The sequence below is a fragment of the Rattus rattus genome, chromosome 1, assembly GCF_011064425.1.
Source record: "Rattus rattus isolate New Zealand chromosome 1, Rrattus_CSIRO_v1, whole genome shotgun sequence".
In the NCBI taxonomy this organism is placed as follows: domain Eukaryota; kingdom Metazoa; phylum Chordata; class Mammalia; order Rodentia; family Muridae; genus Rattus; species Rattus rattus.
Window position 1 is genome coordinate 145,398,534 of NC_046154.1, and position 24,987 is coordinate 145,423,520.

At 41.6% G+C, this 24,987-nt stretch overlaps 1 protein-coding gene across 1 annotated transcript in view; it reads right to left on the bottom strand.

Annotated features, from left to right (window-relative positions):
- The window catches only part of Cpa6 (carboxypeptidase A6), a 323,751-nt gene extending 299,040 nt beyond the window's left edge, over positions 1-24,711 (bottom strand). Inside the window, exon 1 of the mRNA XM_032890585.1 lies at positions 24,596-24,711. Within this exon, the coding sequence (XP_032746476.1) occupies positions 24,596-24,711 (116 nt within the window). The remainder of the gene's footprint in view (positions 1-24,595) is intronic.
- Between the last annotated feature and the right edge of the window lie 276 nt (positions 24,712-24,987).

Here is a 24,987-nt window from a genome sequence, read left to right on the forward strand (position 1 = left end):
AAGACAACAGGATTATCTCCAAGTCTAATAAAAAAATGAATCTTTCTTTGAGCATCTACTGTTTATGAAGTCCCATGAAGGACATACAGTGTAACCATAAAGAGTGAACTTCACACTTAAAGGGCTGCTGATTAAGTGTTGGACAAGGGAGGTTGTTGTAGGAGAGGGATGCTTTTATGGATATGTTTAGTCAACAATAGAGATGGAGTTGTAGAAGGAGAGGTAGGAGAGTAGGAGCAATTCAGAGAGAGGGCAGAGTGAAGGGTTGTGTCCTGAGTGGGTGTGGATGAAGTGAATAGGTATGAGCATGTCATGGTATACACTAACTGGACAGACTTTTTTTTAAAAGATTTATTTATTTATTATATATAAATACGCTGTAGCTGTCTTCAGACATACCAGAAGAGGGCATCAGATCTCATTACAGACGGTTGTGAGCCACCATGTGGTTGCTGGGATTTGAACTCAGGACCTCTGGAAGAGCAGTCAGTGCTCTTAACCACTGAGCCATCTCTCCAGCCCCTGGACAGACTTTTTAAATGTTTTAACTAGCATGCAAATTTTTTATATTTATAGGGGAGGTTGTGATAATTTGATCTATGTATATAATGCATAATTATCATATCAGGGCCATTAGCATTTTTATCTCCTAAACAGCTGTTATTTCTTTGTAGTCTTTGAATATTTCTTTGGGTTCCTTGTAAAAGACAAACACTGTGATTTCTAGTGTTTTGAAGTGAAAAACAATAATGACAAGAGGAGAGTTAAGATGGGAAAGGAACGAGTTGCAGAGAGCCACTTTGCTTAGTACTTTGGATGTCTGACAGATGAGTTTGGATTTGACTTTTGAGATGTCATAGACCTCCAAAGAATTTGGATGACAGAAGAGTGAAATGACCCGCACTTTAGGAGGACTAATCTGGTACTGGTGTGCATAGTGAAGTAAAGCAGAGAGTCTAAATACTAGAAGCAAAGGAAGTAGTAAGGGATTATTGTGATAGAGGCATAAAATGAGGAGAAGAGAGAGGGAGAGAGAGGGGGGAGTATGAAAAGAGCTATGAGACTTGGATTGCTAAACCAAGACAAATGAAGGAAGTGTTGATACTAGGTGACTGGGTTCCTTTAAATGGGATGAGGATAGGGAAACATAGCAGAAAATGTTATGTGAAGGACAAAGGGTGAACCATTTTAGAAATGTTGGCATACAGGCTCCACATAGAGACGTCCAGCAGCCAACTGGACATAAGGGAAGGAGCCAGGGCTGGAAATGAAGGCTCAGGAGTCATTCTATCATAGGCTGCAGCCAGAGCCATGATAGTGATTGGTGTCTCAGACAGAGCCCAGGGTTTATGGCTGTAGACAGACAAACTAAGCACCAGGTGGGGATGAGGAAGATGAGTCCAGTGACCGAGTCAAAAGGGAGGAGCACAAAAATAGTGCCCTGTGCAGTGGATAATCCCACAGATGCCCAGGACATAGACAGTTTGAAAAGGAGGATGAGTGACATTGGTGGGCCTTCAGTAATTGTCAGCTCTGCTTCATGAGTCCTGAACCAAGGTCTCGGTTTAGTTTCTCTGACTTAGGCCACTACGTGATTATAGCTATGTCTGGATCGCCCTTCCCATTGATTGTTTTCTGGCTGTCTCTGCTAAAGTAGAACAAAGCCACTATGTACATTACGTATTTCATTCAAGGAAGATCAACTTGAGTTGGCCGTTCCTATGACAACTACCCATTGAAAGTCACCAGCTAACACCCATTATTAATATTTACTAATCAACCTACTATGTGACAAACCCCTGAATTAGAGGCTGAGCAAACATCTTATCCACTTACACATTCCCTTTTAATAGCACCAAGGGCAAGCATTACAAGTGTTTAAATCAAATACAGGCTGGAAAAAAGAAGTCATAAATCTAACATATGGAGTTAATGGTGCCAAGTGGCTTCTTTTTGTAAGCACAAGAACCTTGTGAAGTTAAGCATGCTACACCCATTAGGCTGCATGGTGCTCTCAGACTTTGTTGTATGACATCTGGTGCTTTACTGCCTTAGAGGGAGCGAGAAATACCACACATGCCACTCACTCCATCTCCAGCTTTCTCTGAAGTTCCCTTTCAATCTGCTCCTACTTCCTCTGTTAGTGGCAACATCCTTTAAGGGGTTCAGATATGGAAGGTCTGGTGTTAATAGGTTTTTCTTCTTACTTCTAAAGAAGTCTCATAGTTATTTGTCAGAAAAGAGGTGAGGAAATGAAGCAAATAATGAATGTTTACCAGCTTTACTTGCAGAGATTTTAAAAACTAATGCCTTTGAAGAGAAGTATATGCATCCTGTCTGAAGGTTATGATACAACCTACATGAGAACATGAATGGGGAGGGTCAGAAGATAGTCACCCATCAAGGTGCAGAGTCATGCATTTCATGACATGGCTGATACGTTACTGTAGCAAAAATATCATATCATAGATCAATGGCTTCAAAAATGTAAAAAAAAAACCTAAGAAAACAAAACAAAACAAAAATCCAATTTAAAAAAAAAAAACATGTTTGAAACTTACATGCCCTGAGAGCTATATGGGAAGACTTAGCATCAATGGGACTGACTTTTCTGTGGCAGGGTCTTCTTCCCACTACTGTCTATGTGGCCTCTGGCAGATTAGCTTGACCTTACTTGACAGACCTCAAGTAAGACCAACCATTCATGACCATAGTCTCTACATGAGATGTACAGTAATCCCTGCACTAGCATCCTAGGTCTAATTTCTAGGCACCAATCCAGCCCATTTTGCGTGTGCCTAGAGTGTTTGTTTTCATTCGCTATGCTGGTGGTAATCCTGATCAAGCATGAACCTTGAAATCTGCTCTTTTGATTGTGTCTTGTGAAATAAACTCGGCTGTGATTCAGGGTGGCTAATGGTTTCTATTTCCTAAGAATGGAAACACACACTGAATCTTTTTTCAAACCAGAAAACAGTTGTCCTGAAGACGAGACAAACTTATTTTATTTATTTATTTATTTATTTATTTATTTATTTATTTATTTTTTTATTATTAACTTGAGTATTTCTTATATACATTTCGAATGTTATTCCCTTTCCCGGTTTCCGGGCAAACATCCCCTCCCCCCTCCCCTTCCTTATGGGTGTTCCCCTCCCCATCCTCCCCCCTTGCCGCCCTCCCCCCAACAATCTAGTTCACTGGGGGTTCAGTCTTAGCAGGACCCAGGGCTTCCCCTTCCACTGGTGCTCTTACTAGGATATTTATTGCTACTTATGAGGTCAGAGTCCAGGGTCAGTCCATGTATAGTCTTTGGTAGTGGCTTAGTCCCCTGGAAGCTCTGGTTGCTTGGCATTGTTGTACATATGGGGTCTCGGCCCTTCAAGCTCTTCAGTTCTTTCTCTGATTCCTTCAACGGGGGTCCTATTCTCAGTTCAGTGGTTTGCTGCTGGCATTAGCCTCTGTATTTGCTGTATTCTGGTTGTGTCTCTCAGGAGCGATCTACATCCGGCTCCTGTCGGTCTGCACTTCTTTGCTTCATCCATCTTGTCTAATTGGGTGGCTGTATATGTACGGGCCACATGTGGGGCAGGCTCTGAATGGGTGTTCCTTCAGTCTCTGTTTTAATCTTTGCCTTTCTCTTCCCTGCCACGGGTATTCTTTTTCCTCATTTAAAGAAGGAATGAAGCATTCACATTTTGATTATCCGTCTTGAGTTTCATGTGTTCTAGGCATCTAGGGTAATTCAAGCATTTGGGCTAATAGCCACTTATCGATGAGTGCATACCACGTGTGTTTTTCTGTGATTGGGTTACCTCACTCAGGATGATATTTTCCAGTTCCGACCATTTGCCTACGAATTTCATAAAGTCATTGTTTTTGATAGCTGAGTAATATTCCATTGTGTAGATGTACCACATTTTCTGTATCCATTCCTCTGTTGAAGGGCATGACCCAGCAAATTTTGGTCTTTAACTCTAGAAGATGTAAACATTGTAGAGACACGTATTTTGACCTGTGATGTCCTTATTTTAGGAATATTTGGAAGATTTGATTTTTTGTTTGTTTATTTAATTCTTTCAAAATAGGTCAGAATAGATGCCTGGAATACAGTGACATAACCAAAATATAAAACTCAAACTTCCTCTTGCCTAGTCTAGCTCTTAGAAAATGCATAATTACATGGTACCATTAAGTTTGTCGTGTTGGTATATTAGACTACCTTAATGCTATAAGGATAAATTAATGCTTTCTTATAAAATATCACTGCCCTCATTTCTTCCTTTATATAAAAAGAAAAAAATGAACACACACAAGATTCCAAAGAAACATCTGTACGATGCAAAATTCGCACATTTAAAAGCAGGGTTGTATGTATTTAATTCTTTCTTTTGATTTTAAAATTTATATCATACACATTCTTTTAGGTAAATATATGCCCATAGCTCATTCCTTGCTAATAGCTTCATAATATTTTATATTCTAGGCATATCACAATTTTCCTAATTGATCCTTAATTGATGGATTTTGTTTTTCACATTTTAAAAATCACATATCAATACTATAATAAGCATTTTAACATACATAATAATTCTTTTAGACAGGTAATTTTTCTAATGAGATTTTTCTGGAAGGGGTTGTAAAGATCTTAGCAGATCTTCTAGATAACTTTACGAAGAACTTACAGCAAGTTCATGCTTCTTCCAACACTGAGCACAGTCATAACTTCATCCATGCCTTCTCCAGTTCTATTTTCAATCTTTAGTTCTGCTAGTTTGATATGTGGGGAAAAATAGCATTCCACTAGGAGTCAGATGGAGATGAAAATAAATATCTCTTTTTTTCTAAGTGCTCTCTTCTGTAAAGTCCTCTAGATAAACAAGATTTCTGACATCACACACATACTCACACAGCTTCCCCAACCCCCCACACATACACTCCATACACACATACATATACACCACGCACGCACACACACATACACACACACACACACACACACACACACATGCTCACACGCACATGCTCATTCACAAAGTTTTTATATAAACATAAATATCAAAAGAGGAAATAATTTTAAAAAATTAAAATGGAAAAGTTAGAACATTTATACAGTTTCAAGTAACAGGAATATTTTATATTTTTAAACAACAAGTACATTGGAATTCCACAAAGAAGGAAAATGAAGGTAGTTTGCTATATAACCATTAACATTGTTTACATTGTGTTGTAGAAATGTTAAAGGGAAGATGATAGACCCTTTTTAATATTTATGAGAAATGTTGATTATGATAATTTTGATTATTTATGATTAATGTCTCTACTAATGGGTCTTTCAACGATTGCTAAGAAAAAGCAAAGAGGAAAAGAAAACTAACTAAAACAAGCAAAAATACAAAATTCCTTATTGCCCCTGTTCTACAAAACATGGCTTTAGGAGTCCTGATAGACAGACACATTGGGATGTACAGAGACTCAATAAAAATGGTAAATTAAGATGGGGACATGATGTGCTGCTATTGATTGACTCAATGGAGTGTGGGGTTTATCATCATGGTGTAGGGTTATGTGTGTACATGTTCATAAACTGGGGTATATATATGTGTGTATATATACATTTAAATCCGCACCATATGTCAGAGGTCAGAGGTTAACCTCAGTTCTCTTCTTCATTTGCTTTTCACACTGTTTTCTGTGACAGTGTTTGTAACTTTTACCTGGTGTTTGCAGAGTCAGCAAGAATTCCTGGATCTGAGCCCCATGGATCCACTTTTGTCCACCTCCCTGGTGCTGGGAGCACCACATCAGTTATCACACCACACCAGATGACCATACCATACTAGATTACACTAGATTACCACATCAGATTAGCACACTACACTAGATTACTACACTACATCAAATTACTACACCACAACCAGATTATCACACCCTACTCAGATAACCACACCATACCAGATTACCACATCACACCCAGATGACCATACCGCACCAGACAACCATACCACACCAGATTACCACAGCATACCCAGATTGTCACACCCTACCCAGATTATCACACCCTACCCAGATTATCACACCCTACCCAGATGACTACACCATACCTAGATTGTTACATTTATCCTGGGAACAAACTCGGGTCGTCATTCTTCAGAAACAAGAGTTTATTAAATGAGTCATCTCCTCAGCCCCGTATATTTCGTTTTCAGAGCCCCATGCATTCCTTAGTGTGTCACCACATACAAAAATAAAGATGAGATAAAAGAGGTATCCACATATAATGTTTTCTTGGTCATTGTACTTTAGAGGTTACCTTTTCTTTGGGTGACAATGGATTGTCTAGAATTATAAAAATATCATAAACATTTTCAATATTCTTTTACTCGAAGAAATAAGATAAGGGGTTTGTAATCAACATCCAAATGACTTCTCTGTAGTTTTCAAGTAGTGATTGCTGCACTAGAAATAGAATAAAATAACCACTGGTCATACGTAAAACCAAGCCAGAGTGAGAATTTCAAAGTTATAATTAGGATGAAAATTAAGACAAGGCACTTTATTGCATGGAACGAAGAAACTCCTGTCCATCCATATTCCACAGAAACAGGAAGAAAATGATCCTCAAGTCAGTTTGTGGAAATCAAAAGATATTTGCTTTGTGCTGTGTTCTAATGACCACTATCATTGAAATTTTAACATGAAATAGATGGTGCAGGAAACTTCTGGAACATTTCCTTTCCTGCATTTCTTTTTAAACACAATGCAATAGCTTAGGCTGAGGAAATATCAGTTATAGGGGAATACATGTGAAGGTATTATGGATTGGATATTCTGTGTACTATTTCACATGCCTTCCCTCTCTTCTAAACAAAAATCTAAATATAGATTTAATAGTGCCATTGCAGTGAGACCACTGCAGACTGTCATTTGAAAACTATCTCCTTCAATGTGTGTATCAGCATGATGTGACTTCTTCTGCCATCACTTCCAGCTGAAAGGCTGTGAGCCCTGCTCCCTCATTTCCACGTGTCTCCCGGTTCTAAGTGACATGCACCGAGACAGCCATTTTTGGTGATTTAATGCTGTGTTGGCAAGCCAATGATCTTATTTGCACTAAGGAATAGCAAAGACTGCACTTGTTTTTCTTTTCTGTTATTACCTTGGCACTGGTTGCTGTATTATTAAATACTCTGACTCCTGATTCTTATTTGCAAAGCTCCTAGGACAGCCCTGGCACAGGATACCTAGAAGGTAAAAATTTGCCTTTCACTTTTTTGTGTTTTGTTTTTTGTTTTGAGAATTTATACATGCTTGAAATTATTTTTCTTTGAATATGGAAACTGTTCATAATTCATACAGAACAATTAGCAAATTGAAGAAAAAAGTATAGGGATAGCAAAATCTACAATAAAATCACCTGACCATTAAAAAATTTGGGGGGGCTTTCATGCCAGATATAGGGACAATATCATATGCAAAAGTAAATTATTGTAAAGCCAGAATGGTTAATGCTAGTCTAGAGCTCATTTTCTCTGTTTTATATCTTGGCCATTAAAAGGTGTAGACATTTACAGCGGGCCCAGTAGGTTCCATTATATGTACTGCAATCAACCTTTGGCCTACTACTGAACATAAGTTACATTCCAGGTTCTGATAGAGTGCATAAATTGGTGGTAAACACCACTCTAAACATTTATCCACCTTTCAGATAAGTCCCTTGGGAAAGCATGTTACAAATAAAACTACCGAGAATATTAACATGGAAAGCAGTTTATATTTGTTAATTTATACATGTCAGTCTTCTACCTATTCTAAACACTTAGCATGTGTGAACTTAGTTAATAATGGTTCAAGATTACAGATAAAGAAACTGAGGCATGGAGGGATGAACTCCCTCCCAGGTCACCTTGATTGCCAGTGGACGAGCTGGGGACACAAATTCAGTTACTCTCGAGTCGTGCCTCTGTCCTTCGTGGATTCTAACCAATGCCAGAAAACAGCTGGGAACTTGTGAGAAAGGCAGCGTCTTCAGTTCTGCTATTAAGTCCTGAAGTTCAATCTGTCTAGCTCTTTAGCAGACTCCCCAGAAGCATTTACACATCTAACCTTGAATAGCTCTAGGAGCATGTTCTCTAAGGTTGATAGATCTTACCTGCTTTAATGAAAACAAAAGCTGCTTGCATTCTACAGCCGGAGCAAATGTGCTCATTATTGAGAATTAACAGCTGTGCTCTTGAAACATCTGAAACAGTGGTAACTTTAGATGTTAGGACACATGTATCGACCATTTATTTCATGTAACGCAATGCTAATGAAGAGTAAGATAACAGCTATTTGACAGTCTTTGGAGAGATTGGATTTGAGCAAAATAAAATGAGGTCTCTTCTCTCAAAGAGGACACACTATAGTTTGGAAAAATAAACGAATGTTTGCCGTACAAAGTGATGTATGCTTATTAGGAACTTTCCGAGAGCCCAGGAGGGAGCTAAGTGAAGTTTTGAAAGAATTATGAGAGAAAAATGATCATTTGCTCTTGTCAATGGCAAGAAGAATGAGCATACAAGGCCTAGCCAAATTATTAAATGGACACCTCCATATCTTCTGCTCAGAGCCTGATAAAATACATAAATAATGTCGGTGTTCTATTTCTATGCATTATAGAATTGGGAATTGCTGCTTAGATTGCAGAAGCCTGTCAACTGCATTGTGCTTAATGGTAAGTGCAGGTATGGGGGGTTATAGCACTTAGGATACACTAGACTCCCATGCTGAATTGTGGCCATGTGTTGATTATGTGGGTGTGACATTAAACCACTGGCCATTGGTCATCAACCCAACCTTCAGTCCCTCCACTTTTCCACCCTTCCCCTCATTTCTCACAGGAGCCAACTGGCTTTATGAATAGTGGCTAGATCAGGATTCTTTGGAACCACTGTCATGGGAGATGTGCTGTGTGTCAGTGAGGAATTACCACGAGTCTGAACCACGTGAGCAGCCCTCTCTTTAATAGGCTCTTTAGGGTTGTATCCTAAGCTAACTATGAAGAATCTGCCTGTATGTTGAGCAAAACTTTAAGTCTCTGGTACCTGAAATTAAATCTGACTCAGGGAGCTGAGTGTAGGCCTGCAAGCAAGCTTTGTTTTTCCTGAATCAGGTCATCTAAAGAAACAGAAAAGATGAATGAAGAGTAGAATCTAGACACTAAATTTCTGAAGGACTTTAAAAACGACTTTTGGTTAATAAGAATTAGTTTTTAAATGAGAAAAAAAACCCCAAGATCCTCAAAATGAACTGATTGATAGGCAGTCTATAGTTTCAGGTGAAGTTATACATATTCTTTAGATGTTAAAACAATGTCTATTTCTCTAAATTGGTAAAGAGCAGTGGTGAAAAGCCATGTATAGTGTTAATGCTTCTAATTCCAGTGGCAGAAGAACTGAAAATAAAAGACTAGCTTTGCCTACATACTAAACCTTTGTCTCAAAAAAGTCATTCCAGAAAATGAATACAATTAAAATGTTTTAGATGCATATCTAGAACTGCCATAATAAACCATTATTATGTATAATTAATATATGTTAATAAAAACATAAGAGGAACTCAAATCATACCTACAGAAACAAGGACAGTTGCTAACCCCATGCCGGTCTTGGGCTCTCTTTTTGCACCAGCTGGGGAACAGGTTTTGCCTCAGTTATCTCACAGAAGCAGAATGCTGTTTGAAGCAATGGTAGATGCCTAGAAACTTAACAAAATACCTAAGATCAAATCTGGTTAAGAGTTTAAGGCCTCAGAAACAATTTGCGTGGAGAATCCAGTGGCAGGAGGTGGGTAAACACATCTATGGCCAGAGAGGCCCTGGGGTTTCTCCACTCCTCTGAGGCTAGGGAGGCAGTGCTTTCAAGTTCTCCCTGCTGCGCCCTCATCAAAGTTAATCTGGCAGTGTCTGCAATTTGACTCCAAGTTTATTTCTTTCCCTGTCTCATGACCACATTTTTCTCCCTTTCTCTGTTCTTTCCATCTATATCCATCTACCACCTACCCTTCCATCCATCCATCCACCCATCCATCCACCCACCCATTCACCCAACAATCTGCCCATCCATCCACCCACCCATCACCCAACAATCTGCCCATCTATTCATCCATCCATCCATCCATCCATCCATCTATCCATTCATCCATCCACCCACCTACCCATCCACCTAACAATCTGCCCATCCATCCATCCATCCATTCATCCATCCATCCATACATCCATCCATCCATACATCCATCCATCCACCCACCCGTACATGCATCCATCCATCCACCCACCCGTACATCCATCCATCCATCCACCTACATACCCATTCACCTAACAATTTGCCCATCCATCCACCCGTCCATCTATCCATCCACTCATCCTTCCACTCACCCAGTAGACCCTCCTGGTTTTTACTGAACATGTTAAACTCTTTATGTGTGGTGGGAATGCACAGAAGAGGAGACAGCATCTGAGGCCCCACTTCCTTCTGACCTAACAATGTACAGCACAACCGCACAGTGATATAGATCCCTGCTAGTACAATGGTATACAGGATAAAGAGGGTACTGTGACTCTTAGGTGAGAGCAATCATAGCTGGTTGGAGACGTCACAGACTTGGCTGACTGAGGATGAAGTGTTTGAACTGGATCACAAATGGTGGACAGGTATAGATGGGTGAGGGTTGCCCAAAGTGTGTTGAAAAGAAAACAACAAGGAGGAAGAGACCATGCGTGGGTCTGAGCAGTTCATACAGATAAAAGGGAAAGAGACAGCCATCTAGTGAACGGCAGCAGCAACAAAAGATGAGTGTCATACAGCTCCCCTAGACTAAGGCCCTGCCTTGATCCCCACTGCCCCTGCTTCTGGTTCTCTCACTGCTTTTCAAACCTTAGCTTAATCACAGCCTGAGGTCTTTAAAGTACAGGTTGCTGGGCACCACTCCCAGCATTCCTTGCTGGAGGGAAGGTTTCCAAATTGGGAACTTCTATTTCTAACAAGTTCCCAGTGTTGCTGCTGGCTGTTCAAGGTCATGCCACAGAGACTCCCACCTTGACACTTTCTTATGCCCAGAAACTTCTGTCTTTAGCCATATCACTCCTGGTTGGCCTCTTTATTCCTCTCATCAACTCTTCTGACATTCTTTATCCCCCTTCTGCATTTTATCTCTCTCCATAGCCCTTATCAGAGCTCAACACCATGGTTTATTAATTTTCAATCATCCTTTTAGAATGTAAATCCCCCAAGAGATTGTGCTTTATTCAGGACTACCTGAAGCAGTGCTCTTTAGCATCTAACTTCTGGGCTTCCTCGGCTTTAAATCAGTCTCTTATGTGCAGGTTGCCTATCAGCAGTGCCAACAGAAAGGATGAGAGATGCCTTGGAAGGAAGAGAAGAGATAAAGCACCTTTATAGCTCGTATCAGGAGGGATGGAAGTGTGGTGACACAGAAAAGACACCGTGGCTCTCCATCTTGTCAGTCAAGAGTACATGGTGACCTACTACACTGACATTTTCATTCCTTATTTATAAGTGTGCCCTTCTTTTCTGTTTCCCTCCCTATCTGCTCTCCTTCCCATCTTCCTCCCTTCTTTTTATTTATTAGTAAAATTTTTTGGATCAGAAATGGGAAGAAGGATAGTTAATTTCTATTGTCAATTTGCCTACATTTAAAGTTACCTAGGAAACATACCTCTGGGCACATCAGGGGGAATTTCCAGAGAGAGGAAGAGCCCCTGTAAATGTCCTGGCACTGTCCCATGGGCTGTGATTTTAGATTGAATAGAAAAATAAAAAGAAGGAAAAGAGCATCATATCACCCCTACCTGCCTCTGACTCCAGACTGGGTACACAGTGTGGCAGCTTCTCAGCCCCTGCTTCTGTGCCTTCCCAGCCAGAAGGGGTGTAACCTCAGACTGGGAGCCAAAAGAAACCTTTTTGTTCCTTTGTCAGGTATTTTGCTGTAGCAAGAAAAAAATTAACTAATGTAGAAAGGCAAGATACAGGGAAAGGCAGAAATAATTTGAGATGCTTAGAGTAACTAGGTAGCTAAGGCACTATCTCAGCAAACCGGTTTTTTTTTTTTTTTTTTTTTTTTTTTTTTTATCTTTATTAACTTGGGTGTTTCTTATTTACATTTTGATTGTTATTCCTTTCCTGGTTTCCAGGCCAACATCCCCTAACCTCTCCCCGTCCTTTTTCGATATGGGTGTTCCCTCCCCATCCTCCCCATTACCACCCTCCCCAACAATCACATTCACGGGGTTCAGTCTTGGGGACCCAGGGCTTCCCCTTCCACTGGTGCTCTTACTAGGATATTCATTGCTACCTATGAGGTTGGAGCCCAGGGTCAGTCCATGTATAGTCTTTAGGTAGTGGCTTAGTCCTGGAAGCTCTGGTTGGTTGGCATTGTTGTACATGTGGGGTCTCAAGCCACTTCAAGCTCTTCCAGTCCTTTCTCTCTGATTCCTTCAATGGGGAGCAAACCGGGTTTTATAGGCAAAGGAAAACTATTTTTTATTTTAGGCAAAAAGTCACAATAAACAATATTGATCAGGTGTGTGTGTGTGTGTGTGTGTATGTGTGTGTGTATGTTTATGTGTGTGTATGTGTGTGTATGTGTGCATGTGTGTGTGCATATATGTAGATATGTGTGTCTATGTTTGTGTGTCTGTATGTGTGTATATGTTTGTGTGTCTGTATGTGTGTGTATGTATGTGTGTATATGTATGTGTGTGTACATATATGTGTGTATATATATGTATGTTTGTGTGTTATTATATTGATTTTCTAGTAATCACTTACTGTATTTCACAGAGGTCGAAAAACTTAGGAGAAATGGATTCTCTATATCATCTTCTTTACTTTCCCAGTAAGCTAAGTGTTTAGAAGCATGCAGATAAGAAAATATTCCATCAGCTCTAAACAACTAGCTATCCTGGCAGATCTCAAAGGCCTCCAACCTCTAGGATGTTTAGTGATTTTAACACCATATGTGCTGTTATCACATCAGGCATCCCCTACAGTCATGATGGATAGGAGAAATCCACATTTACAAATCTGAGAAACCATAAAAGGAACTTAGCAGACATTTATCTGATTCATGAATGAGGCTGATAAGATACGGAAATTCTGAAAGGCATGTTGGGGAAATGGAAATATGGCTATTGAGGTCATGCATTGAAAGGTTGAAGATTCTATATGTGCAAAAGTAAACCAAGTTCTTAACTGGTGATAGATGGGTGTCACCCTGAAAGTCTCCTCTTTAGCAGGTAGTAACCTAAGACTGAAATACCTTAAAAGTTCAAGGTGTGCATGTCGAGAAAACAACAGGAGAGACAAGCCAGAGGGGGTAGTGGTGACCCGGGACTGGGCATTTTCCTTTGATTTGATTACTTGCTCATGTGCCAGCTCTCTCGACAGTCCTCTCTCGCTCCTTCTCTTTATCCTTCTACTAAACTACTTAATTAAAACATAAGCTCTCAGGGGGTAGAAATGAGCACACAGGCTCTCTGCAAGACAGAAACAGACATACTGTAGAGCCTAACCCCATGTTAGCTAAGGAATGATGGCTACTGTGTGATCAGCAGTCAGTATGTGGAAGGAGGCAGGATGGCGGATGGATGTTGGGAGAAGGACCAGGAGAAGGTATTTCCAGTTCTTCCTAAGAAGAGTTCACAGTTTTTAACTTAATCCCTTAGAAATGTGGTCAATTTTATAACCAGATACAACTGCATGAAAGCCAAGGCTTTCCAATTAGTTATTAGCATAACCATCTAATATTGTATCATGTATTTACAAAGGACTACGCCATTTCCTCCAGTGAAAGAGAAATAGAAATTACTAGTTGTCGTCTCCTACCTTTTTGGCATTGCTATTATGTTTTTGTGGTTTTGTTTGTTTTTTGTTTTGTTTTTGTTATTTTTCATTTCAGAGCCCCAGAAACTGCTCTAGAACAAATCTTTAAACATGTATTTGTTTGTGTGTGTGTGTGTGTGTGTGTGTGTCTTCAATTCCAGTTGTTTCACCAGAAGAGAGAAATTCTGCTCAATTGGTTCAATTTTCAATTAAATCCATTTAATAATATGAGGATTGATGGTAGCAGGACAGGAGGGGACAGTCCAGAGATGCTAAAGCACACAAACATAAGTGATCCCTGGGTCTGAGGAATAGCAGCATTACACCCTTGAGGCCAGAGAGAACTGAACTATGGAAGGTAAGGGCCAGCCAGAGATGTTCATCCAACATCCAGCTACCATCAAACCTTGGCACCACACGAAGCCAGAAACAAGAGGCAGGGAAGAAATTTTCTAACTTTTCTTCTCTCTCTCTTCCTGCCTACATTGTCCTGGAGAAAGTGTCCAGACATAGGCTGAGTAGTCTGCCTTCTAGACACAGAGAAAAGAAAGGTAAAGAATGGGTAGGGTCTGGGATGTTGGTTCCTTTTGTCTGACTTATGTTGTGATACCATACAGATGTATTTACACACACACCCTTGTCCTTCTGTGAATAAGCTTATCTGCTATAAGCAGAGTGATAGTTTATAGGTGACGTTGCTTGTCCCATGAAGTTACATGACACTATCTAGAAGAAATCCCTGGGCTGAAGGCATGGTTCTACTGTGAACTATCCTCTTTGCCATCAGTGGTGAGACTTCTAAAGGACTCATTTCCCTCAGGAGTATCCAGAACCTAACACTTGCTCCTTTATTCAAATCTCTTACTCATTTGACCTGCTCTTCACCTACAGCTTCTCACTCTTCTTTCTGTCTCCTGACATGACACAAGGACAAATGCCATTCCTCCCTTAATTCAAAGCAAAACGGCAAAATTTCCTTCAGGCTTGAGGTTTGGAGGTTTGGAGGTTTGGAGTGGTCCCCCTATGGCCACTTTCCCTTCAGGGATCAATAAGACACTAGAACTTATTGTCCACACTTAATGCTAATTTTTTTCATATTCCATTCAGTCTTCACTCTGCTCTGTATTTTCAGCCATTTGACCACAGGTATTTCTGACGATATCACACGACTTCCTTTATGGAACCACCACCTGGTAATAACTAAGGTAACTGACCTCTCTCTCCCTGTTTTAATTAAGATTGGATTCTTTACATACGTTAGATCCCAACCGAAAGTGTTCCCTGCCTCCAGTCTCCTTCCACCCTGTACCACCACCCAGATTCCTCCTCCTCAGTTTACCTTTGAAGGAAGGAAGGATGGAAGGAAGGAAGGAAGGAAGGAAGGAAGGAAGGAAGGAAAGGAAGGAAGGAAGGAAGGAAGGAAGGAAGGAAGGGAGGAAGGAAGGAAGGAAAAGAAAACCAGTCACATCAAGGCTAGATTAGTCAACCCAGGAAGAGGAGGAAAAGGGTCCTAGGCTTAGGCAAACAACAGAACACCCCTCTCCCACTGTTAGGAGTCCCACAAGAACACCAAGCTATGCAAACAGCATATACCCAGAGGACCAAGCACAGACCCAGGATGACTCCAGATTGCTGCTTCAGTCTCTGTGAGCCCCTATGAACCCTGCTTAGTTGATTCTGTAGGTCATGCTCTCCTGGTGTCCTGGACTGTTGTCCTCCCCTCTTCTGCAGGGCTCTCCCGGCTTTGCCTGGTGTTTGGCTCTGCTGACCGCTCTGTTACCACCCAACATTCATTTAATGGTCATTTTCTGTATTTCTTACTTTCTGGACCTTTCTTTAATCTCTTCTCTGACATCCCCCCCCCCCCCAGTTTTCGGCTTTCTTTTCATGTCAATGCACACTTCCAGAGTGTTCTACCAGGTGTTTAGAAATTGTTTGCATATTATTTATATTTTCTCTATAAAGATTTTGGTCTAATTACTCGATCCTAAATGTGAATCATTTTCTACACTTCCCTATTTTATCGTAGCAGCTCTGTTACTTGAATGGTCCTTCCGTGCCTCTCTTCTCTCTGTTATTGCAGCAGCTGCAAGTTATAATCACTCCTGCCTTGGTTGTCTTGTGCCAGCCTTTATGCATTCTCTTCCCAGGGATTCCAGAGAGAATTTTCTTTTAATTTCTTTTCTGAATCCCCTGATAAAAATATATTAGCATTCTATCACGTTAGGTGAGATTAGAACTGTGTGTGATGGATCGCAAAATATTTTGTTCCTTCCACCGGCATCTCTAGCCTTAGCTTATGTCTTGCTCTCAGAGAAAGAAGCAAAACTCTGATTATCTAGATGTCGCCAAGCTCTCTTAGAGCTCTTTGAAGTCCCCTCTGGGTCTGGAAAGCCATCCTCAAATTTCAACTGTTTGGCTTTGGTTTAATTTTATGAGAGACAAGGCTGTGCCCTTTCTGTAACAACTATTTAAAAGGAAAAGGCAGCATAATTACACATTTAAGAATCCTCTTACATTTCTGTTTGTCCTTCGAGAAACTTCTCACAGCTGAGAAGCCAACTTTGACCTTCCCTCCACTCTTCAGTCTGGATTGCATGACCGTCTGATGCACTTACCTGGCGGGAAGAATTTTCTCGGTGGGAACAGGACTCTAGGTTGAAACTCCTTGTTTACCCGCCTGAGTTATTCATTGTGTAGTGGGCACGAGCTGCTCTTTCTTCTCTGTGGTCTGAGCCTAGCAACAGACAGACAGCCTACAAATATTTATAGAATGAAATATTCTCTCTTTAAGGACCCCTCAGCTTTGCCAAATCATAGGGCCTTATCCTCAGCAATTCAGGAAGTAGGGAAGACTGAGATAACTTCTAGAGTCACCCAGTGCTATAGTCGACTCTGAGAGATGCTGAGAACTCATGGACCTGGTTTGTAGTCCTAACTCCCAGCTCAGAAAATCCTTCTGCCTTCCTGGAGTCTGCCTTCTCAGGTATTAAACAGAAAGACTGGGCTGTTCTTTGTTTGTTTATATATTTTCTGTCTCCTTCTGTTCCGTTGGTCTGTGACTGGAAAGAACATTTGTAAAATTAAAAAAAAAATGCACTTTCAATCACTTCAAAGTGTGAAACTCTGCATCCGCAGAACCAAGTTGAAATGAGAGCAGGCGATGGAACAGTATCTGTGGGACTTCTGCAAACCTTCTAGTGACCCTCAGCAAGTGCTTCCAGAGCTGGCCTCCAGCTAATGGCAATACTTCACAGCACCCCTTCGACCTAAATCATCTGCCCAATTCTAGTCCACAGCAAGGGCAGGTTAAACATCTAAACTTTAGTTTTTCCTTTCCATTTTCTCGTTGGCTGGACTGTGACATAAAAGCTTCCTTCCTGTACTTTGTGACTAATATCCATTTATAAGTGAGTACACATCATGCATGCCTTTTGGTTGGGGTAATCTCACTCAGGATGATGTTGTCTAGTTCTACCTATTTGCCTACTGAATTCATGACGTTCTCATTCTCAATAGCTGAGTAGTATTCCATTATGTAAATAACCACATTTTCTTTACGCATTCCTCACATGAGAAACATCTAGGTTGTCTTCAGTTTCTGGCTATTACAAATAAAGTTCCTATGACCATAGTTGAGCAAGTGTCCTTGTAGGATGGTGGAGCATCTTTTGGGTATATTTCCAGGAGTAGTATAGCTGGTTTTGAGGTAGAACTACTCCCATTTTTTTCCTGAGAAACTGCCAAATTGATTCCCAGAGTAACTGTACCAGTTTGCACTCCCCCAAGCAATGGAGGAGCGTTCCCCTGGCTCTACATTCTTGCCAGCAAGTACTGTCTCTTGAATTTTTGATCTTAGCCATTTGATAGGTGTAAGGCAAAATCTCAGAATTGTTTTGATTTGTATTTTTGTATTTCCCTGATGACTAAGAATGGTGAACATTTCTTTAAGTGTTAACCATGCTATAATCCACAGAACCAAGGAAGCCAAATAATAAGGAGGAGTGGGTAGGGATTAAGGGGGTTGGGGGGAGTTTCGAGGTAATATCTAGAAGGGCCCCCTCCCAGAGGGAAAGAGGAGGGGGAGGGGTGGATCCCTGTGATGGGTAATAGGAGAAGAAGGGGGACTGATATTGGGATGTAAAGTGAATATATGTGTATATGATATATATATATCATATACACATATTCATAAAAAGCTCTTTTCTGAGTTGGGTGTTGACCAGGTCAAAGCTGCTGGATAACTAGCACTGCCAACCAGCCAGAGCTCTTCTGGATTTTTATATGCATACAAAATGAATTTATGTAGACTATTAAGGGAAGGGGTTCTTTGCTATGGCAACAAACAAGCAAAAGCAAGGCAGCCCATCAATATTCTAAAATAGATACTTAAAGAAAATGTTTTACTATTTTCAAAATGTTGAAAAAAAAAGCAAAGATGTGGATTTTGTTGAAGAAAACGACCTAGAAGTTTGTTTTGTCATGTTTTCAAAGGCAAATTTCTTCTTTGAGAATTTAGAAAATTTATGACAACCAGAGTGTGCTCCTGGAACTTTCTCTCGTGTAGTCTATGTTAATATTAAAAAAACAAAACAAAACAAAACAAAACACCCAGAGGCCTCTGGCAGGTTGGAATGACATAGACTTAGCAAAGCAAGCGCCGACCCAGTAAACTAGTTACTTACTGACTGATCATAATGAAGACTCTAAAAAAACAAACAAACAAACAAACAAACAACAACAACAAAAAAACCAAAACAAACCCCAAGTATTTTCTCTGCTGCAATTCCAAGTTCTCTGCTTGTAATTCTGTTTAAGACAGAACATTGGTGCATTGTGGCCAGACCAAGCTAGGCTGTGAAGTGATGAGACATTAACGCTTCTGCTTCATTTTCAAAAGATGAAAGTGACTATGTTTCGTGCTGTTACCCAGAAGATGTCTTGGTACTATAAAATAAAGGAACAATATTAGATCAAGTTCTGAGGAGAAAGTGGCTTCTGGGCATTAGAAACATTCCTCTTTCCACTAGCTGTGTGAATGGGGTGGTGGGGGAGAAGGAGGGGGGGAGAGAGGGAGAGGGAGAGGGAGAGGAAGAAACTCATAAAAAGTCCAGTTTAGAGCAGTTCTCATCCTTCCAAATGCTGCGACCTCATGTTGTGGTGACCCCCAACCATAAAATTATTTCTTTGCTATGTCACAACTGGGATTTTTGCTTCTGGTATGAATCATAATGTAAATATATGATATGCTACCCCTGTGGGGGTCCCAACCCATGGGTTCAGAACCCCTGCTTCAGAGGATTAGAAAGCTGAAACCTTGCCCATCTTTAGCCAGCAAAGCAGGAGACCCGAATGCAGAGCACACTGATGTGAGGAAAGCTCTTGCTGCATGTGTGATAAACAACCAGTTCTTGGAGCTCTGCTTTCAGCCAGCACACAAGGAAAACTAAAAATACCCCACCATTAGTAGGAGGGGAGTGTGATGGTTTGAATAAATATGGCCCCCATAGTCTCATGTGTTTGCGTGCTTGTCTCATAGGGAGTAGCACTATTAGGAGGTGTGACCTTGTTGGAGGAAGTGTGTTACTCTGGATGCAGGCTCTGTGGTCTCATATATGTTCAAGCTATGCCCAATATGACCCATAGTCTCCCTCTGCGGCCTGCAGATCAAGATGTAAAACTCCTGATTCCGTCTCCAGCACCAAGTTTGCCTGCTCTCTGCCACGATTCCCACCATAGTGACAATGGACTAAACCTCTGAAGGCATAATCTAGTCTCAATGAGATGTTCTCCTTTATAAGAGATGCCTTGGTTATGGTGTCTCTTCACAGCAATGGAAACCATAATTAAGACAGAGGGAGCAAAAGAAACTTCCAGAAGGTACTGGAGACTACATGCATACTGCCTTGTGGGGGAATGGTTCAAAACCAACCTTTCAACTGCCTCACCAAATGTGCTTTATAACAGATCTGTAGCACACTCCTTGTCATTTATGAGCCTGCCTTATGCTTTCAGGTCTGTCTGCCTCAGGGACTAGAAGTGTACTACAACCCTTATTTCTCTGACTAGAGCAGGGCTCTGAGCAAGAGTGAAACAGAGGAAGACCAATTACAGATGCCCTGAAAGCCAGGCGGAGAAATCGGTTTGACAAAGGCAGCACTTGAGACCCAAAGTTGGCCTTTGAGAATAACACACTTGTTATTTTAGTAAGATTGTTAGTATGAGAAAGGACTAGAGACAGATCTGTGGGAGGAGATTACCCCAGACTGAGGTAAAGTAGTTCCAGAGGTGGCTGGCAGCCATTCTCAGGGAGAAAAGGGAACAAATGAAGTGCCTTTCACTGGAATGGGATAATTAGGGACAAATTTGATCTTTGAAAATAAAATAAGAAGATAGTTAAAGGAATACAGATAACCCCATTAAAGTCCGTTAAAGAACAAAGTGTCCAATGTACGAGTTACTGTCCAAGGGGACTCTTCTTTGATAGAAAGAAGGCATTGTCAATTAATATGTGGGCATTCTAGGCACAAATGTGTCTGTTATGGCAACACTGACCAGTCCCAGGGAAGTGGAGTCTTGAGCTTTTCTGATTTAACAAGACCTTTAACCACCAACATGGAGGAAACTCTCAGATTCCCGACATCTTACACTCAAGCCTGTTTCTAAACATCAGAACATTCAAGGAAACACAAAAGAAGTCGAAACTACTGTTGAGAGATAGAATCACCAGAGGAGGGAAAGGCCAAGTATAAAGTATACCTCATGTCCCCAGGGCTGGTCTATTCTCCTGAGCGACTCTGTTTCCTATTGATTTCTCTTTGATTGACCACACCCTAATTCCAGGCCGCACAGAATTTTGAGGAACAACTCTTTCAAAAGTCTCTCTTTCTTCTTGGAATCCCTTCTCCTGTTTCCACAGATGGCTATAGAACTTTGGGTAGATATGCACTAGTAGAGGGGTGGGTAGGGCTTCAGGAATGACCACCAGCACACAGCAGCAGAGAGTCATGTAGGAAAAGGCAGCATCGCCACAGCTCCCTCCAGAAAGGAAAAGAGGAGCAGAAGAAACCGTATCGACAAAGGACCTGTACGGAGGACCTCAGAAAGCAGACTGAGAACCAGTATATTCAAGTCTCCACATGCAATATTGGTGGGAAGCCAGGCCTCTTTGCACTGATAGTGGAGACCCAGCAGTTCTGGGAGATCAGGATGGGCTGAGCCTGAGGAAAGATGCCTAGCCCTCTGTGTTAGCACCATGACCATGATACTTACCATAGCCTGCTTATCTAGGCATCACTTAGACCCTGGATGGTTTTTGTGTTGGGACCAGTCTCTTCACTGGCATCCACTAGGGCATCCACTGTTGGTTGATGCTCTTGGCACACAGCAAACATTGAGATAATACTTGTGAGGGTGAAGGGCCATGTCCACAGATACTTTAGTCCTACTTTTTCTCATCTTCAAAGCATCTAAAGTCTCCCCTTTATCTTCTTCCCATTTCTTATGTTCTCCACCTACACCCCAAGCAATGAGGGACCACTGTGCTGCCCACACCCCTGAGAGAAGGTAGCTGAGATTAAACTTCCAGTTTTGCCTTTATTAGCTATGCTTTTCCTTTTTGTTGAAATGATCATGTTCTTTCCAGAACAAGATAAAAGCTCTACTTTTTCCTAAATGGCTGTTAGGGTGGGCAATGTACAGTTTGAGGAGTGAGGCAAAGCTGGGAGAGAACCCTAAATACATCCTTGCAGACACTTCAAGTACGGTATCTCCGAACCAGAGTTACCCAAGCTGTGCCTGCATGTCGATTGGTCAGTGTTTCCAGAAACAGTTAGCTGAGGAGGGAGGACCTCCCGTGAATGTGGGCAGCAAATCTCCACAGGTTAATGTTCCAGAATGAATGTGAGCTGAGAACAGTATTCGTGTCTCTTTGCCTCTTGACTGTGAACATCACACAAACACACACACACACACACACACACACACACACACACACACACACACACACACACACACACATACCCCCTGCCCCCACCACACACTTCCTATGGTACAGACCATTATTTGTCTGTTCTAACCACACAGTATATAGTAAATAACGGATCCTTCCATGAAAACAAGATGAGAGGAAAGAAGAGAAGCCAGAGTGGTGTTTGCCTATGTGGGAGTCTCGTTTCCTGAGTGCCCTTTGATGGAAATGCTGGAAATGTCTGACATGGCGCTGTCAGCTCCAACAGCCCTTCCCTAGCTGAGCAGTGGTAGAGCTATATTACTGGGAGTCAAATTGTTGACCTTCCTGTGTTCTCTTCTGTCTTTTTAAATGTCCCTTGTCAAAGTGTGGTCTGATATAGTTACCCAAAAAGGTCTCAGCCTTTGTCTTCAGAGTCCCCTGTAGGCCTGTAGGTTCTCTAACTCATTTTTAAACTCATTTCCTGAGACACTTCAAGGAAGCCTCTGTCACACATTGGCTCTATTCAGCTGTTATTGTTTGCATAGAGAGGACCCGCTGCTCATTAGCTGCCCTGAAGGGGCCTTGCTGTTTTTCCTGAATATTCTAATTTTAATTCATGCTCAGGGGCCCGCAGATGACAATCGCATAGGATTGCATTTGGGCAAGACCTGCTAAATATCTTTTCCATAATATAAGGAATAAGATTATCCCATAATTATTAATAAGAAAATCAACACAACCTATGAAGGAATAACAATAAGGCAGCTTACAGCCATGCTAAACAGGCGGTGGCAAAGACAAAAACAATGTTCGCATTTTACTGTTTTCCTACCAGATCCTAATCCCTAAAGAGCTAACCGTGTACCCAGTGGTTCCTAAGTAAACAAAGCAAAGCACTCCTGAGTCAAGAAGCATTTGTCCTTGGTAATGAGAGAAGGACGTCTGTATCTTGAAGGTGAGTTAAAGTTCTCTGTTTTCCATGGAGGGAACACTCAGAATGGTTCTGATTTCAGGAGACCTTAGGCGTCTATTGTGACGGACAGGTAGTGAGAGAGTCTTCAGCTCCTCAGTGCTCATCTCACTCTTTTGTCCTCCCAGCGTTCAGACATCTGGTAATTTACACATTTGGGGCTATCTCGATATGTTGCAGGCTAGAAGAAATGGTGATTACTACCTTCAGTGCACAGTAAGAGATCTCCCCGAGAGGTGGCCAGTTCTTAAAAATTCTGATAGAAAAGATGCTGCTGGCCTTCTTTCCCCCACACCGAGTGGTGCTTGGCAAAGGATGCACACCTGTTCAGCTGAGAGGAAGCCGGTACCTCATGACTGATGAGTGCCACACTGAAGTAATTATGTACAAGGGCCACAGCTGAGTGGAGGAGTGGGGACCTGTCTCACACGGAGCACATCTAAACTGATGATATATGTTCATCATCTGGTCTGACGTCAGCCAAAAGGTCCGATTAACTCCTCCACAGCCGTAGGCTGCAGGTCGGTCATTAAGCATTCTTTGCTCGAATCTCTAAGGAGGGTTGTGAGGCACATGACAAATTACAGGATGGTAAGCCTAGGCCTTGTTGTGCAGGAGACTAGGAAGAACCTCTTGGATGTAAATGCCCTTTTGTGCCTCAAGAAAAAAAAATATAGGTGGGAATTTTCAAGGTTATATTCCCACCTTTATTTCACCGAACACCTTCCCACTTGATCTTGTTTTCTCTCCAATTAAAATCATGTTGGTGAATGTCTCCCTGTAAATCCTGTATTTGGAAGATTACTAAATAAAAGCACCATCCAGCTCCATGGGGAGAGAAAGGGAAACGCAGTTCTGTCTTCCAGACTCTCACAAGCTCTACATAAGATACCTAAAATGAGCAACTTTTCTTTGGGATGCTAATTTTTTTCCCACTGGAAATAACTGAGTGGTACAGGGTTACTTCTCCTCCTTGGTTTTAAGCCACCAAACTCAAGGAGCTAGTTAGGGTTCCTCTCTAAAATGCAGGCTTTCTATAATTTCCAGATTCAAAGAACAGCACTCTGCAGATCTGAGCCAAGCTCACGCTGTCTGTACCACAGCAAGCCTTCGGGATAATAAGAACATACACAGTGGTACATTGCTTTAGTCCCAGCTCTGGGCCTCCCTGAGATTGCCATCTCAGAGCCTGCTAACGTACAGAGAGGAGAAAACTGCTTTTTTCTTCTGTTTCTCCTTAAAAATACCAGCATTTTACAGTTGACTACTTTTATTCTGCTTATTTTGTGTTGAATTATTTGAACTGCCCAGGTTTGAAATATGTAACAATCACTCTGACACTTATTTTTTTTTAAATCATCTTCAGTTCTTCAATAAGAAGTCACTGTTCTATTATAGCCCGTGGCTGAAGTGCGTGCACCATTCTAAAGGACACTAATTTTCAGGTCATACTTCATATGGTATAACAGTATCTTTTAGCCTGAGCATCCACGGAGGCAGGGACTGCAGATACTAGCCACAGCACCCCAGAGACACTTTCCCATTGAACTGAGGCCACAGCCGGGGCTGGGACGCTCTAAACAGTGTGATAGCCAGACTCTTGCCTTCTGCACTTTCTCAGCCAACTGAACCAATACTGAATGCTGTTTACACAGTTTATAGAGGGGACTATGAAGCCCTCAGAGTCACACAGAAACCACAAACAACAACAAAATGGTGAGGCACATGGGGGGTAAACAATGCCCTCATACAAGTCAAAGCTTTGCAGGACAAGAAGTTGGCTCCACTTACCCAGCATAGCGGTTGTCATAAGAGTGGCAGTGCCCTGGTTGCAGAATCTTCAAAAGGAGGCAGCAAACAGGCAGAAAAGCAGCTGTGAGGCTCCTGGGCTTCCCGGGGAACTTCATAGCGTTGCAATGAGAGGAGTTGAAAGTTGTTTAACCGCAGTCACCAAAGGAAGAGGCTGGAGGTGGCTCACAACACCCCCTGCTCACCAGCAAGTTGTCTGGGAAAGGGGTGGGGGAGAAGGCTTGGGAATGAGCAAAATGTGACACTTTAGGCAGCCGGGGAGTTGCTATTAAGACTGGTTCTTGTGAGGAAATGCAGCCCAGCCCAGCCTGGAAGCAGGGGCTGATCCTAAATCAGGCTCTCCTGAAGGGGCTGGGCCTCCCTGAGCTGACTCA